Source organism: Manis pentadactyla, chromosome 2, assembly GCF_030020395.1.
Source record: "Manis pentadactyla isolate mManPen7 chromosome 2, mManPen7.hap1, whole genome shotgun sequence".
NCBI lineage: Eukaryota > Metazoa > Chordata > Mammalia > Pholidota > Manidae > Manis > Manis pentadactyla.
Genome location: NC_080020.1, coordinates 33581836 through 33599976, shown reverse-complemented (window position 1 = coordinate 33599976; position 18141 = coordinate 33581836). Strand labels below are relative to the sequence as shown.

The 18141-nt window shown below is 44.3% G+C and overlaps 1 protein-coding gene across 11 annotated transcripts in view; it reads left to right on the top strand.

The window, feature by feature from the left end:
* Positions 1–14625, top strand: part of EBF1 (EBF transcription factor 1) — a 376768-nt gene extending 362143 nt beyond the window's left edge. For 5 of the 11 annotated variants that reach the window (XM_036915412.2, XM_057491234.1, XM_057491220.1 and 2 more), the window contains 5 exons: positions 913–1090; positions 1710–1889; positions 5601–5795; positions 6124–6192; positions 13914–14625. In XM_036915412.2, the coding sequence (XP_036771307.1) occupies positions 913–1090; positions 1710–1889; positions 5601–5795; positions 6124–6191 (621 nt within the window). In that variant the 3' untranslated portion in view covers position 6192; positions 13914–14625. Of the gene's footprint in view, positions 1–912; positions 1091–1709; positions 1890–5600; positions 5796–6123; positions 6193–8118; positions 10024–13913 lie in introns of those variants that run through there. The other 6 variants (XM_036915948.2, XM_036916029.2, XM_036915586.2 and 3 more) reach the window with 3 other exon arrangements.
* Positions 14626–18141: the final 3516 nt, after the last annotated feature.

Sequence of the window (18141 nt, the reverse complement as noted above, 5' to 3'; positions counted from 1 at the left end):
TCAGACTCCTTATGGTGACGAAAAAGCACGAAAATGTACACGCCACTTGCATGAGTTGAGAGTACAAGCCATCTGGGCATAGCATGTCGCAAGGCTCTTCAATTCCTCTCTCTTCTGTAAATCTTGCATTGCCTTTTCTATGGAATCATTTTCCTTACTAGAAAAGGTATTCCATTTAAAATGTATCTTCCCTGGGAATGTACTTCATAATTGAGGAAGAGAATTACTGGTGCTTTATTTTATTTCTCTCAGGTTTTCAAGCAAATTTAGGAGCAAAAGGGGGTTTAATTTCTTCTCCTAAAAAGTATAACGAGGCCTGAATATTATTGTCTACTTTCATTTCATAGAGCAATTCCATATATGTGATTCAAACTGCTCAGCAAACTAAGAGTCTGAGAAATCATTCACTCCTTTTTCGTGTCACTTGAATTGATCGATGTCTAGGGCACTCAGCCCCACTCACACTCAGGAGCACAGGTGGTCAGTCATCTATGACCTGCCCTTAACTTCAGTGGGGGAGATGAGTAGCAGTTTGTGTGTGTGTGTGTGTGTGTGTGTGTGTGTGTGTGTAACCCTAGAGTTCTTATGTGTTATTGGTGGGGAAGGGAACCCCACAGTGCTATCAATGGGCTTGTAGTGACACAAACAGAATTCTGCAGCCCAGTGCTGTCCTTATACAGACAAGTGTCCCAAAGTGATGTGTGCACCTCCTGGAGCCTCAGGGCCCCCATTCAGGACATGGGCCTGCTGATGATGGGACTAAACTCAGGATTGTCAAGAGGTTGCAGAAGTTCACTTAGTTAACCTTTCAAAGCCCCGAGCTGGGTGCCTGGCATATAGTAAGCAACTGAAAAATGGTTTCACTGATAGTTGACTGGTGGTGGCTGATGGGGTATTCCTTTTACTTTTTAGGAAATTATTCTGAAGAGAGCAGCTGACATTGCAGAGGCCCTGTATAGTGTCCCCCGCAACCACAGCCAGCTCCCGGCCCTCACGAACACCTCGGTCCACGCAGGAATGATGGGAGTGAATTCCTTCAGTGGACAACTGGCTGTGAATGTCTCCGAGGCGTCTCAGGCCACCAATCAGGGTCAGGAGCCTGCTCTTCTCCCTTCCCATTTCCCTGCTCCTTCCCAACCTCAGGTCACCTCCCCTCCCCCCATTTATTTGGCATATTTTAATTAAAAAGTATTTTTTTCCATCAAGGGTGATTCTTAGCTTGTATCAAATATGATTGTAGAATTTTAGTTCCAGCTCTCACATCTGGGAATCAGGTATGGGGACTAGAAAGGAGGCATGCATCCTGCCATCTCTCTGACTTTCACCATAAACCATGAGTGACAGATCGCAAAGAGGGTTGGAATTAAAGTTCTGAGGGGCCAAAGCACATCATCCTCGCCTAGGGAGTAGGAACCTGTTAACTCCAGGGTACATCTCTTAGACTGCGATTTATTTCTGCTCCAAAATGATAATTTATAGGCCCTGCATTGCCACTTCTTACTGCCCTGCTAAGTATTTATGATCTCCTAAGAAATGTATCTTTCGCTCGCTTCCCATTTTAATCACAGAGCTGGCACCACCAACCCACGCACATGAATCACTGAACCCCTTCCCTCTGGGGGCGGCGAGGGTGGCCAGAGCAGAGACCTTCCTTTCCCAAGGCTTCCAGGACTGCCTCCCTCATCCCCCTCTTTGCCCCCACCCCTCAGGTTTCACCCGCAACTCAAGCAGCGTATCACCGCACGGGTACGTGCCGAGCACTACCCCGCAGCAGACCAACTATAACTCCGTCACCACAAGCATGAACGGATACGGCACTGCCGCCATGTCCAATCTGGGCGGCTCCCCAACCTTCCTCAACGGCTCAGCTGCCAACTCGCCCTATGCCAGTAAGTAGAGCTGAGTGTCCTGTCTTTCTGCACGTGTTTGCTTGAAGAATGGGCATCGTGCCGTGTGGCCCACAGTGCTGGTCTCCACCCTGCAAGGCATTGATCCAGGCAATGCTACTAAAGGCACCACGGTCTCCAGCAGAAATCTCTGCCCCACCCCTTGCTCATCTTCCTCTCCAGAGCCCCCCTAACTGTCCGAACACTGCTGCAAACGAACTGTGAGGTCATTATAAGAACCCAAGCTTTGAATCAGGTGAAGGTGGGTTTGACTCCTGCTTCTACTAGTTGTTGACTGGGGGCCATGGGTAAGTTCATCTCTCCAAGCCTCGGTTTTCTTATCTGTAAAATGGGCAAGGAACTAGCACCCACTCCATATAGACGCTGATAAGAGAATGACTGAAATGAATTTGTCCTGATGCTTGGCCAATGAGAGGCACATTCAATAAATCTAAGTAATAATCATAATGATGAACTGATAATAATAAGTGGTGTTGGTAGTATAGCTTCAAATCTCTCCCTTTAGGAATATGACTCCTTTATTATGTTAATGCTTGGAATTTTTTCCCCTTTGTGTTTCATGTAGACTTAAAAAACACTGGAAAAATAAAAAAACATACTTAATTTTTTCCAAAAATCTGGGAAGATGACAAAAAATACACATGTACCAAAGAAATGTTCTTCAGTGCTTTGTTCCTGTCTTAAAGAAGTTTGGCTTAAAGGATTTTTTCAGTACAGTGTTTACTTTGTATCTAAATAACTTCAAGGAACAGGCATCTTTACATATAAAATGTTGTGGGCTGTGTCCCTACAATCTCTTGGTCTCCCTCTGAGGATTTTTACGTAGATAACCAAGTTTATCTTGGACTGGGTGGGTGACTCTCCGGTTTTGTAAAATGTGGCCAAACTCTTAGGCCTTTATGGAATGATAGAAGATGTGTTGTTACATGAAGGAATATTCATGATTTTCTTAAAAAAAGAGTCTTGGCTTAAAAACACTAAAAATTATGCTACCTCTAATAGCGGACATGTGGAGAGGGCTAAGGCTTTGAAAGATGAAAGGTCATTCTTGGTCTTTGAGACCAGTTATTTCTGAAAGTAACACATAGGGCCTTTTACTTTCTGGGTGACTTTTTACGCTCAGTGTGTATTAAATTTTTATTTCTATTTTGCTTCTTGGGAATCAGCAGCATGTTGAATATTTAAAATTCGCCCAAATAATCTGCAGGCATTATGTCTGTTTGCTCTTGAGTCAATGTTTGGGGCCAGTTTCACATGAGATTTTGATTCATTGAAAGATTGTTTCTCATAGATCTACCATTTCAGGGTTCTCCCACTACTCAATCAGAAAATGTTTCAATCATGACCTGAAAATTAAAAGGTAGCATTCTTAATTAAATCAATAAACTAATTGCTATATGGTAGCAATTCAATTTAGGGGCTTGGATTGTTCTGTCTTCCCAAGCCTGTGCAGACACCCAGCGATGTGAGCCTGAGATTGCATCTGTCAGACTGTGAAACTTTGAACATTTAATTTCCATTAATTGATTTCCTCAGTGCTCACAAATATAGTATTAAATTCTCAAAAAGGCTCTCAGATGGGACGGTTTTATCTGCATAAATGCAAATAAAACAATAAACACAAAGCCCAGCTGATTTGAATTTTTGCCTCCATAATATTTAATTATTCATAAGCCACTCATGTTGAAAAATTCCAAACAGAATAAAAAATAAAATAAGACATTCCACTGGTGAACACACTTTCTGGTGTGGTGGCTGATAACTAATAATGTTATAACAAATGGAACTGCTTGACTATATTTCACCCTTTCCTCTGTGAACCGCCCCCCTCAAACTCCCCACCTCTAAATACACATAATGATTGCGTTTGCCAAGGAGATTAATTGCCTTCCTCAGTGAACCAGCAGGATTTCAAGTCTACGAATATTTAAAAATCAAACCTCTAGTGCAGGAGTTTTGCAATTTAAATGGGTGTTATCACTGAGCGTGTTTTCACATTTACAAATCCTAAGAGATGTATAAAAATGCTGGCCTCATTAAAAGAAAAAGCACAGTTTAGAAAATGTTTGTGAAAACTCTGAGCATGGTGGCTCCGTGTTCCCGTCCGTAAAGCATTCTGTGCGTTTGGATTGTGTAACAGCCGAGGGCTGATCACAAGGGGTCATCTCCCCCTGATGGCAGCTGCTGCCTCTGACCCACTTGATTCCCACTCTCCTAGCTTTCCAGAGCCAAAGGGCTAAAGGGCCAAAGGGGAGACCACCTAAATGGCAGTTTGGATTCTGATGGTCTCTTGGGAAGGGGGCCTTTCCCCTGGCGATCTGTTTCCTTTGCAGGGTAGCATAGTGGAAAGAGCCCTGAATTTGCATTTGGTTCCTGGACACACGGCATTCCAGCTGTGGCCCTTGGGCACATCACTAAACTCTCCTCTGAGTTTCAGCTTGCTCAGCTTGCTCAGGTGTACAGAGGATGTAATGGGCCCCAACTTAAGGTCACTTTGCCAATGACATAGATGAAAAGACATGAAGATTCTTGTGAATGATAAAGCAATACATAATGTTTATTGCATAAGTGAAAAAATCGTACAGTAGAAGGAGGTACCTAGAATTTGAATTCAGTGCCTGAAAAATCACTGGACAGAATTCACACTTTCCCCAGGGAATGGAGGACTAGAAGTTGAGTTTATGGAAATATTGGTCTTGATGGTAGAAGCCTCATCATGTGCAAAATCTCTGTCTCCTGAAGTAACCATGAGATTGTTAGCAGCTAGAGAAAGATGCAAGGCCGGGCTGGGAGGACTGCGACTGGTAGAGAATGTCCATCTACCCAACTCTTTGATATCCCCGGGCAGCTAGGTTTTCTATCTCTGAATTGCTAGGGTTCTCCCTTCATTGATAATTCACATCCCCACTACTACTACACTGTGAGTATTTATAGAAGGCTCCTATCCTACTGCTTATTAATCCACAAGCGTTTATGTACAGCGCCATGGGGGATACAAAGGATTTGGGACTTTCACTTGTACATAGTTCTGCATCATCCACAAATATTGCATGTGACAGTCTATTTATCCTCCTATCCTGGCCTCCTATCTGTCTATATTTGTGCTGTGGAGCATTAAAGTACTTGTATCTTCATGGGGAAGAAAGGGACACATACAAAATGCCATCTGCCAGCACCTTAAGTTGGAATCCTGGCCTTTCATTCGACTCATCCTTGCTCCTCACACCTCTCATTCTACTGGTGACCACACCCTCTCAGGCTGGCCTCCTCCTGTCTCTTGTACCCCCAGCTCCTTTGCTAGAACCTCAGTTTAGGCCCTACCTGGAATGCTGCTCTTGACACCTCTGTGAAGCCTTCTTTGGTTTTCCCTCCCCTGTCTCAACATAGTTGGCTGTGCTCACCTCTGTCGCTATTCTGTGCTACTCTGCCCCTCAGAAGAGTACTTTTGCTTCCTAGCCTGGGATGCCCCAGTGCCTAGCACCCTGCCTGGCACACAGTGGCCCACAGCAAACACATAAAAGATCACCACAGCAAAAGGCAACGCGTGCCGAGTACCAAATGATGAAAGCGGACGGGACCCCAGGAGTGCAGGGAAGGCTTGTGTTGGAAGGGCGGCCCGAGCAGGGTGGCCAGGGAAAGGCCCCAGGATGCGGGGAGAGGCGCTGATTCCTCCTTTCCCGTTGCCCCTCTCAGTCGTGCCATCCAGCCCCACCATGGCCTCCTCCACGAGCCTCCCCTCCAACTGCAGCAGTTCTTCGGGCATCTTCTCCTTCTCACCAGCCAACATGGTCTCGGCCGTGAAACAGAAGAGTGCTTTCGCGCCAGTCGTCAGACCCCAGACCTCCCCGCCTCCCACCTGCACCAGCACCAACGGGAACAGCCTGCAAGGTAAGCCGCAGGCCCCCCCGGGCCCGCCAGATGCCCACCCCCCCACCCGCCCAGGGCCTGGAGCAAACCTGTCCTGCAGCGCGGGGAGCAGCCTTGGCACCGCCTGCTTCTCTCGGCCCCCACCTCCCCGTGCCCTCCCGTCTGCTCTCCTGAGCCCTGGCCCCAGCCCTCCGCGCCCCTCCTCTGCTGGAGTCGCCTGAGCAGTCAGTCCTCTTTCCCACTCTAGCAGCTCTGCTCAGCCTCGGATTCGCTTGAGAATACTGTTTCCGCTTACTAATGCCATCGTTTCTCTTTTCTCCTCTCTCACTTCTGTGGTCGCCATAATCAGACCAGTCTTTTGTGGACTCTAGCAAGTTCTCCACTGCAGGGTCCCTCCCAGGACTGGCCTTCTCCTGAAGTAGGTCACTCAACCTTCCCTTCCTGTTGCCTGTGTCGGACTGAACGGGCTGGGGGGCTGGCAGCTGGGAGGAGTGAGCCGCAGCCTGACCAGGGCCCTTAGGTCAGGGCTTCATAGGCCGCAGGCCCAGGAGTTACTACTGGGGACCAGAAACCCCAAAATGCCACCAGACTGATCTGGTTCATGTTGAAATTGTTCAATTTCATCTCCATCATGGAATATGGGAGATAACAGAGACACCAAGAACTGAGGTGGTCTTCCTATTCAAGGAGGGAAAAATTCCACCTTTTAAATGGGTCCACCATTTCCTACATTCGTCTCGTGGGCTGGACCTGTGTTGTGATGCTGACCAGCATAGCCTCATTCCTCCGCCACAGCAGGATGGTGTGATGGGCACTCGTGGCCACTGCTTTATAGACGAGAACACCAAAGGCTAGGGAGGTTAAGAAATTGCTTGACTTCGGGCATTGGTATGTGGCAGAAGCAGGCTTCAAACTCAGGCTCAAAAATTCATCTCCTTTTTCCATTCCCCCAAACACTTTATTACTCAGAAGGGGAAAAGGATGCATCCAGGATTCCTAAGGTGGCTCACAGGGAAATAGGATCAGAAAAACGATCAGCTCCCATTTATTGAGCACTGAACTAAGTGCGTCAGGCACTGTGCTAAGCACTGAGCATGCTTTATCTTATTTGATCCTCACAACTTTTGATGAAATCTGAGGACTAGTATGATGTCCATTGTACAGATGATAAAACTGAAGTGAAGGAGAGTAAACATCTGCCCCCAGGCAGCCAGTAATCAGTGGGGATGAATATAAACCCCAGCAGGGAGGGTGGCCCTAACCCCTGGCTTACACAGCTCCTCACGATGCCTTCATGCAGCTGCCAACTCATCCCCCCTTCACGATGGAGGTCGGCCCTGGAGGCCAGGAGGGCAGCACACCCACCTGGGATTTCTCAGCCTTGTTTCTTATGTTTATTTATTTATACTTGTAAACACATATACTCTGTACTGGATGCGTTCCATTGATATATGCATATCAAGTCTCCTGCAGACCCTATAAGGTCAGTATTATGCCCTTTGCATTGGTGGAGAAATTAGGGCCCAGTTTGCTCAAGGTCACATAGCTAGTAAGGATGGAGCCAAAACTGAACCCAAATCGTGTGACTCCAGGGCCTGAGCTCCTCATCACTCTGCCTTTCTGCCTCCATTCACTGCAAAACATTCCTCAGAAAGCTGCTGGCAGATCCACCCAAGTAGGCGCCCACACAGCACACCGTGCCTCCCCCGGGACATGCATCGGCGATGCCACCTTCTCCGGGCAGAGGAGGGCAGAGGAGTGGAACTGCGTTCAGGGGATGTTAGCGGTGATAGGAAATGCCCACGCCCACACAGGGGAGCCACCCATTCATGCAAGTCTGACTCTTTCAGCTAAAAATAATGCTTTCTCACCATCAGGACACCTCCAGCTGGCAGACTAGGGGTACAAAGCTTCAGTGAATGAACTTATAATGGCTTTAAGTAAAGACAAAACATATGGAAAGTTGAAATCTGCTGTTCTTGAGCTGCCAGTCACAACCTTTGTTAAACACAGATTTGACATCAGGGACAAGGTGTATAAGGGGTTTGTGACCAACAGCTGAGGAGAGGTGCTTGAGAAGCAAAGCCCCCAGCTCCTGGGAGGTCAGCAGCTGTATCGCTGGCCAGCAGTGACTTAAGCAGGCAGCCCTTCTGTGGAGCCAAGTGTCTTTTCATGTCGTGTTGGCCAAGGAGCGAGCAGGTGGGACTGAAAATAGGGACTCAGCCTATGTCTTAGAACCCCATGGATTTAGGGAACCTCCGGTGGGGTGTGTGTACACTTACATAATGATGAAATGGCTTCAAGACAGGGACACATAGAAAGTCTGTGTATTTGTCACCCCCAGAGCGTGTCTAACCCAAGTCTGCACAGATGCCAGAAGTACAGAGACTGCGCGCCCTCTGCTGATTAGCAGCCAAGGCTCCGCCCCCCGTCACATTTCACATGTGCAGCTGGCGCAGCATAGAGGGTTTGAAGTGAAGCTGGGGAAACACTGCATTGGATTTGCTGTTGTGGATGACCCTGCCCTCTCCTCTGCTTGAGCATGTGTCCAGAGATTCTTTCTGGTGGCTTCTGTTTTTCCAATACTGTCATGTACCAAATGTCCCTACTTTTGAGGGATGTCGGCGGAGGAGGTGTGCGCAGAGAAATTAAAGGCAAATAAACTGACACCACCTTCCTGTAGGCTGTCCTTCTTCCTACCCTCTCTGCTCCCAACCACCACACTCTCCAGGCAGGGCCCACGGGCCCAGAATTGCACCCTGGCTCTGGCGCACAGCCCTGCAGCCTCCTGGGTGCTGCGCCGCTGTTTGCAGGGAGCACCTGTGTGGGCCGGTGGACTCTCCCCTGAGAGAAGTGACGTTCTGACAGTGGCCTTCTAGACCTATAGCTGAAGAATTGCTCCATCTTTAGCCTTCTCAATGCACTTCAAACTGAAGTGTTTTATTCCTCTTTCTCCCTTTCATTGTTACAGTAACACCTCCTTCCTCTGGACCTGCCTAGTTCAGAATTGTGATTAAGAAAGGGCAAGTGACAGAGGAAGAGTTGGTCAAGCAAACTGACCCTATCAGCAAGATCAGAGGTGACACGTTTAGGCCATTTAAATGTTTTAAAGGCCTATTTACCTCCAGCAACCACTCTGCTAATTGTATATCATTCTATTTTGTTAAGCCAACTCCTTAAGAAAGTCATTTCCCCGGGAACCCTTTCTTAGCCATCTCTAGTGCCTGAGAACTAGGCACTGCAATCTCACATGACAGTCACATCCGCTAACATGGGAGGGCTTGTTCCCAGCCTGGCTTCTGCATTATCTCATGTTCTCCTCCCAACCACCTTTGGATGTAGGCTATTTACTGTCCCTATTTTATAAATGCAAAAACTGAGACTTAGAACCAAGATGGCTTATTCATAGTTACACAGCTAGCAAACAGGCAGATTCTGGGTTAAAACCCAGAAAGCCCCCCATGCTCTACGGCCACACTATAACCAAGCAACTGGATTAGGCCCATGTGGACTGCAAAAACCTTAAAAACTTTCCCTGTGTTAGGGAAACAGGATCCGACAGTAAGAAAGGCAGAGCTGCCTGGCAGAGGCTGGACAGTCAGCAGTTGACATTCAGAGGAGGAAAAGATAAGGGAGAATTCAGAAAAGCCCCATGGAGAAGGTTGCCTTTGAACTGGGCCTTGAATGAAGGGGGCAAGTAGGATTCGGGCATAAGGAGATGGGGGAGAGAAACATTGTAAGGACAACGTGCACCAAAGAGTACTGAGCAGTAATCAGGCCGACGCCCGGCATCCCCGAGCACAGGTGCCCAGGAGCAAGGACAGGGTGGGACAAGGAATTCCTCACCTGGAAGTCATAAGCGCCACTCCTTACATACACTGTGTAATTCCCAGTCTCTATTGCCACTGCAACTGGCTTTCTCTCCCAGGGAGATAAAACCCTGGATAATATGCCACATGTCTGAGAAATTGTTCTTAGGACAAAGCAACCCTTATTTCAGCACTTTTGGAGACTCACGAGATGTTCTGTTTAAAAAAGTTAAAGTGTGGTGGTCAAATTGTGTTTCCTGAATCCCTGTCTTGGAGATCCACAACGTACCTAAGCTTACTGAAGGAAGACTGAGATTTCCTGCAGTTAAACAAAATGACTAGTCCATTTAGTTCTCTAAACTTACTTGCCCCCAGAACCCTTTTCCAAATTTTAAGACCAATTAACATCCCATGAAAAGCTTTGGAACATGCAGCTGTATGTTGCCTTTAAAGAGAAAATGCAGAGAAGACTTCCTCCATCCTTATCCTTATCTAGATAAAGTCATTGATGAATCCTGATCCTAGACTCCCCAAGTGTGTCTATTTTCACAGGTCAGAGACCCGAGTCACCAGCTCTGCTCAGCCATTGTCCTGGAGATGTCCTCTCCCTTCTCCTAAAGCTTATGTCCTCCAGAGCATGGCTTCTAGGCAATTTCAGGCCTCAGAAGACTTCATTAATCAAGGGAAAGGCAGCCCAAGGAGGCTGTCAGCCTGCCGTTGGACCTACTTTTCCCCCAGTGTAGTGATTTTAGACCCTCACCTATCCTATCCTGGTCAGTCTCTGCAGGGAAAAATTAAAAACAAAAGGCCAGAGTGATTTCAGAAAAATTGTACGCACATTCTGATTTTTTTTTCCCGACCTTGTTGAAGCTCAGGCTGCTCAGCCCCACTAGATATCATGCTTTCCAGGAGTGAATCTCATAGGATTGTCTTGCTCAATGCACATGCTCGGTTTGTGCCAGATCACCCGCCCCCCATTCTGTTCCTGATTAGCTCATAATTCTTAACACATATGGTGGTTTGAGAAAGACCACATTCTACCTTCTTACTCCAAACTCTCCCAGCTCTGCAACACTTTCCATTTTGTCTTCCTTCTTATCAAAATGTGGAGACCATAATGTACAAGGCATTGCCTTCCAGACCAGTAGTCTTCTGAGCTTCTTGTCAGAGAAAGTGATCACATAGCTGCCGGGAAAAATGGCAGAGCCTCCTCAGTCTCCCCAGTCTTGTGATGTCTTGGCACACGTTGCTCTCTGAGAGCGTTGTGTCCTCATGGAAGTCTTTGTGGGCCCCGCTTGAGCAAGCCAGTGTGCCAGCAGAATTTCTGGAACACTCCAAGCCACAAACACCCATCCCTCTCACCCACATAAGTAATCTTGAGGATTGCAGCACAGTTACAAGAAAAACAGCTCCTAAAACCCAGGAGCTTCCCTGTAGTCCTTGAGGGAGTTTCTTCATAAAAAGGCCTCTTTAGAGGTCCACAAGCTTAGATGCCACAAACAAGTGATCTTTTCCTCAAATGTACTCATCATTAAGGGTTCTGCATCTGAAGGTTAGGAAGTCACAAATGAGAGTTAGGGAGTTGTAACCCTCTGATGTTAGGTGCAGAACATAACCCTCTGATGGGTAGGTACATAAGGGCCTTCTAGAGAGAGGTTTCACAGCTTCTATTAGCCTCTGAGAAGTCTGAGGACCAATAAAGGGAAGGTAGGACAGTGTGGGCACACCAAAGCCACCCACCAGATGCCCTCAGATATTTTCATTTGTTTTTAATTTTAATGATTTGCTAATATATATAAGCTGGGCTATTCCATCTTTTAAAAATTCCACATCTCCATCTTCTCTTGAAATAATTCATAGGGTCTGGTGGCTTTGAGTAGACAGTCCTACACAACAGCATTTGGGGGGGCCAAGTTGCTGCCCGCTCTACAGAAAACATGCCCTTGGTCCCCTCAATCCCTACCCCACAGCCTTTTCTCCCTTAGGTTCCCAGCCTGGGCTCTGATTTTTTTCTTTCCCTTGAATTTGGGCCCTTGAATTGCTGATGAAGAAACACTATTAACTATGGACTAGCCTATCTGTTAGCTTTGCTTTATAATTTTAAATGTGGCCCTCCTGGAGGTTTGATCTAATTAATCTAATATATCATTCAGGTACCAAGCACTCTTATATTTTCTTTTTTTTTATTCTGGCTATCCAGAATAAAAAATGTCCTCATGTTTTCAGGTCCAGCTGATAAATGTTGGCTGGGCTCAGCAACCAAATTAGCAGGGCATTTGTCGGTTCCACTTGCCTCACATTGTACTGATGCAGCCTGGGTCATCCTGCCGAACCATGGGGAGTGCCCTTCAGGGTCAGGCACGCGGGGCAGATTTTGGCAGAAGGCACAAGTAGACTTGCTGCTTTTGCCAGACACTTAGAATTCCCACAGAGCAGCCTGTCTTTAATAAGGGTGCCTGGACCCACCACTAGCCTGGATGCAAAGCTCCCCAGGGGGGGCAGAGCCATGCTGAGCTGTCACACTGCAAAGACCCTCCTCCCTCCTTGCCTTTGGAGCTGAAGCATCTTGAATTCTCCAGTTCAGGCTTGGACTGAAATACAGAGCTCCCTGCTTCAGTCAAATTTAGGGGTCACTTGAATCATAGGGGATCTGCATTTCCAGCTGATCCCAGATCTCTGGGGGGTTAAGTTGGTCTGTATTTGGCAAGAGACACTTCCTGTTTCTAAGAAAAATGGCTTATGAGGACTTACAAAAAAGACTCCAGGAGCTTTTGGACTGCAAAATGGCTCTTGCAAAACATTTGGATGATTTACGTGTATATGAATCAGAAACATGTGGATTAAATTTCCTTGTGAATACAGATGGGTTTAAAAATTAACGGAAAAAGTGTTTGGCAAAATAGTTTTTTTTAATTGAATCTGAAATGTCAGGGCTGGGGGAGGGGAAAGAAGGAGGGCAGAGGCAGCCCACAGGGTGCAGAGTCTCACCTAGTCTTCCAAGATTTGTGGTAGTTGGGGTTTACTTAAAAAAAAGAAAAAAAGTCACATTCCTCCAGATATGAGAGTTGGGAAATGAAGAGGCCACCTCCTAGACACAGTCATCACTGACAAGAACACTAATTTAAATTCAGAATTGCCAATAAAAAGAATGGAATGACTTTCCCTCCCATCTTTTGAAGCCCAAGGTGGCTGCCACTCGTGTCTAATGTAGGCACACTCTCCTCTCACTGTTTTTCACAGTGTCTGAGTTTTCTTACAGATCCCTTCCTTCCTCCCGGCCATCACATGAAGTGTGCTATGTGGGATGGTGCCTGTTTGATAGAAGAGGAAACACAGCCCAGAGAAGTTAAACAGCACAAGGTCACACATTTAGCCGCAGAATACATGGTTACACATAATAGCAGCTAACCTGTTAGGTCTCTACTAGGAGCTGACAAAGCCGGCCACTTTGCGGGCTTTCTTTATTTAAATCTCTAACAACTCTAACAGTATCATGGCCCTTTACAACACGATTAACTGCATTTTCTAGCTGAGGAGGCAGAGGCTCAAGGAAACAAGTAAGGACCTCTTGGGGACATACTCAGCGAGGGGAAAAGCCAGAGGGGAAAGCCGGCTGTCGGATTCCATGTTCTTCTAAATACGCTGTGGACAGCCTCCTATTTCTTAACACTATAAAAGATTCTTGGTTATCCCAGACAGACTCCCCTTTACTCAGGATCTCAGCTCAGCTTCCCTAGGCTACAGTTTTCTAGGAACATGGTCAGAACATTCCAGAAACCTTGAGTGAAGCAGTGGCAAGAAGACAGACATCCTATGGTCTCTGCAAACCTGCCTTCTCCTTGTGCTTCACGCCTCCTCCCAACTTTCTATGCCTACGGACTGCCTGCTGTCACTGGCATTTTCTTCTCCTAGGCATGAGGACTGAAATGAAGGTGCTCAGATTGCTGCTCCGGTGTCAGTCTTTGTGCTAATATAGAGCCCAGAGAGAGCCATGGGCTATTTTTTGTGTGTGTGAAAATTTGCTGGCAGTTGGGATGAATCAGTTTTTTATTATATATTTTGGAAGTGAAGGGGAGGGAAAGAAAAAGTGACAAATGAAAAATTCTCACTTATTTTGCAAGGTTGGGGCTGCAACTTTCCCAGCAGTATTCAAACTATGCAACTTTTTTCCAGTTACGTTTTAAAATTGAAATCAGATTTGGAGAGATGTTTAGGATCTTCTGTTCTGTTAAAGATACATACACAGACTGATATGTTATCGTTCTTAATAAAGTACACATATATTTTATAACAAAAACTAATTCCAGACTTTTGTCTTCTCTTTCCACAGCGATATCTGGCATGATTGTTCCTCCCATGTGAAAGAATTGCCTTGAAGAATTTTATTAATGAAGAGGTTGGATTCTGCTGCGGAGAGTAATCTGATCCAAGTCCCAGAGTGGAACTTTTAACTCAGGCCTTTTTAAGAGGAATCACAATAACTGCGGATTTTTAAACAAACAATATCACCAACCTTGCAAACACTGAAATTGGAAGGATCTGCGAGTGCAGGGTGTTGGTTAAATTGTGCCTCCCAAGTATTTGGGGGATATATTTATTCTGTGTTGATAAAAGCAAATCCACTTTTCTTTTACTTTTTTTTTTAAGCTTAACTCGGCAATCATTTGTCTTTTATAAACCCGTAAAGCTGTATACAAGGGACACTATAAATAAGACTCCATGTTTTAATTTATGATGTTTTTAAAGCTGTGTAAAGGGAGAATGAAGTGGTGATATTTACAAAAAAGTAAAAAAAAGAAAAAAAAAGAAAAAAAGAAAAAATAGCTTGTATGGGACAGAATAGGAATGCCAGTTAGATTTTTTAGAAAACTAAGGGTCGGCTTTTGCGCCTTAAAGCATATCAAATGGTAGTTAGCTCAGACAGTGCATTTTCAATATCTAACTTAACATGCCATCCCTTAGCAGTGCAAGCTTATTTATCTCTTTTGTATTGTTGTCTTAAGTAACTGTAAATAAATGCAGCCTGGAAAGCTAAAAAGTGATGTAAGTGATCAAGTTTTTCCCTTCAACTCAAAAATCCAGTGCCTCTAGACAGATTGTTAAAACTACATATTTAAACCTGATAGCATTCTCTCTTTTACTTAGTCAACTTCTTCTGAAGCCGATGGCCTCTCGAGAGCTTGGTGGCACACTTAATGTGCGTGAATCTCCTTTGCGACTTCATGGAACAGGGTCCAGGCACAGAATTCCACATTATGCCCTCCGGTTATCAAGCCAAAATCCCTCTTACACTCCGCCAGTCACCAATTTACAGTTTATTTATCCTAAATGCCAACTTCAGACTGATTTTTCGAAAGCGGACAAAAGCGACATGGCAGGTACTTGAGAATTCCCATTTGAGATGGCGCCTCTACCAGTCGGCCCTTACCATTTGTAACATAACAGATTAAAGCGACAGGTTAAGTGCTTTGGAATCAATAGTAAAAGGAAACTGGTAGAAAGGAGAAGAAGGTTGAGACCTCCAAAACATAGTTTTGTGTTTTTTGGGATTTTTGCTCTTATTATCTGGGAAGTGTTCTTAAAAATAAGAATTAATAGCAAAGATGCAGCAAAGCTCTGAGGATGCATTTGCCTGATATTTTTTTCTTTGCTGTTGTGTTTTTGTATGTAGTTATAAATACTGTAGATTTTTTGTGATTTTTTGCCAAAGTTGTTGTCCTATTTATACATTTTAATGTCTTAAGACAGTTTTTCAATATCACAAAAAGATTTACTGCATATTTTGCAAAGAAGAGAAAAAGCTCACTACCTTTAGCTTGCACATACTTGCGAAATTTAAAGGCTTTTTGTTTTAAAGGGGATTTTGTAAAATATCCATATAAATAATGTATTTATCTTTGGAATTTGTATATTGCTTTCCCCTTCTTCCTTTTCCTCCCACTCCCAGTTTATTTTCTTGTGTATGTTTGCTATGTGAAAAGTGAGTATTTGGTCACCTACAGTTGTATTAGCTGTTTCAATGTGATTTTTAAACATTTCATTTATAGTTATTTTTAGTATTGTTTTAACCCGTGCTTCAATTTTTTTAATTTCCACCCAAAAGCCATTGTCTATTTTTGTATTATTTGTAAGTTAAGAAGTTTTTTCCAATATATGGCAAAAAAAAATAGTAGCATATTATTCTTGTAGCATTTAGTTCTGTAGATTTAAAAAAATTGTATCCTTTGCTTTGGAAGCTTACAAGAAAAAACCCTAATGCTGTTTTACTCTATTAATATGCATGGAATCTCTCCCTTTGGAGTGACACATTTTGTGCATTAAATTCGGGGGAGAAACTTCATAGAAATCAGTGAACATACTTTCTTTCGTAAGTCTGCTTGTATATTTCCTCTTGTCTTTCACGTAAATATAAACCAGCAGATTGGATGCCTTAACAATGCAAATCATATTCATTTCACTTGTACATTGTAACTGCACCAGAACTGTCAGTCATCACTCACATTCTAAGAAAAAAGAAAAAAGAAAAAAGAAAAAAAACAACAAAGAAATGGAAAAGCACAAAAGAACTGTTTTGTTACCTTAAGACAATGTAACATTTTCTAGTAGAGCAAGAAATTCACAACGATGCTGCAACTGTGCATGCCCCCATTGGATTTTGCAATGGTTTTCACTAGACTGTCAGAGTGCGATTTTTATGGGTTGGGGCGGGTGGGGGAGGGGAGCTGTGGGAGGGAAGGGAGGGGAGGAAAGCTGATTTTTCATGGTGAGAAATAATAATAATGATGATTAATAATAATAAAAAAACTGGAAAATGTAAGCAAGGTGGACGCATTGCTTCTCGGTACTCAGAAAGGTTGTCTGATTTCGTGTGGTAAGCACTGGCCTGAAGATGTGTACAATTTAAAGCCATATTTTGTCTGGTGAGCCCCTGAACTGTTGGTGAAGGATAATCAGCCGGTGAGGTGTCCGGCTTAGACCCCGACGACAAATGCCACCCATCTGTCAGCCATGTATAGTGGTTAGAACTTTTCTGAAAGTCCAAAGAGCCTTTAAAATGTGTATAATTTGTGTTTTGTTGCCTCTATTTATATTGATTAGATGAAAAGACATTCCAGCCCTCTGACCCTCTTTCTTCTATACAAAACTTTTACAATTAAAAGATGTTCCCCTAAATGCAGAATATGGCTTTAAGAAGAAAAAATAGACAATTAAATGAACATTTCAGTTTTGGGGGAAAAATACAGCTTCTGGAAGACTGGATTGCATAACATGCCCTGGCCTCACATTGTACTAGGATGCAGCTTAATGAAGTCATCTCTAAATCTACTAACCTTTCACCTTCTTATCAAACTTTTTGAATAGACACACACTGTACAGTTCAATTGTTAGAGAACCTAACTACTGTAGAAGTTGTTATAATTTTTTTTTTTTTTTTGCAAAATTCAAGCTGTAAAAACTTTTCAACTTCCACAATATTTAATTAAAGTTACTTCCTGTCTGTGATGGCAGCTCCTAGTTGTGTATTCATTTCAGTATTTCAGATGAGCCAAGGTCCAACATAATGTAAAAGGTCTGTGTTTGCAATTACTAAGACCAGTGTTGACGCCCAGAGAAAAGAAATTAGGGTAGACCTGGGACACCCACTTTCTTTGTAAATCCTTGGGGATTTGTTAATCAGGATGCAAATTGAACACGCACAGCGTACTGCTGCCCTCTGCCGGCAGCAGCTGGATGCGCATGGGCCCACGCAGCCCCACAGAGGAGCCAAGAGCCCAAGAACTTCACCAGCCAAGCAAACAGATCCCCTGCCTGGCTGGATTGTGAATCCTGGACCTGCTGTTCTAGAACGCAGCCCTCCATGCTACAAGTCTGAACCAAGCTCTTCACATACAGCTGCTAATTAACTCCAGTGAGCCCTCCCAGCAATTCATTATGTGCCCTGGCTCATTGATGAGGAGGCATGTGTGAACACAAAGTCTTCTATGATCTGTAGTTTTAAATGCCATGTGGATAAGACACTTGCCCTGTTGGGTAAAACTAAATTTATCTGAACTCAAACATTCTGCAAACACCCAATAGTTAAGTACTCCTGTAAAATTGTTTCACTTTAAGTCATAAGTCTTTCCAATTGCATTCAATGCTTTCCCTATTTTCGCAATTATTGGACAGCATAAGGTTAATGATGCCTGTAAAATGCCTCAAAAACTCAGCAAATAGGCCATAGACCAACAGAAACTTGATAGCCAGAGCCAATTGGGTGTCTGACAGCCACCATCTTGATCATTTGTGGTAGACATTGTTGACACATCTTTTCTGGAATAGAGTCCAGTTCCAAGTAATGAAAGAGTATAATGAATTAATTAATAATTAGAAAAGCTACCATCCTTTTCTTAAGAAGGGAATTTATGTTGATTAGGTTGGTCATTTGATAATTTGGAATTCTGTATTTGATGCAGGTCCCTTAGATGCAGAAGATAAAAAAGGGACAACAGACCCCTGCCCTCAGGACATTCATGATCTCAGATAAGGCAAATCTATACTCAAATCAAAGTAGTCTA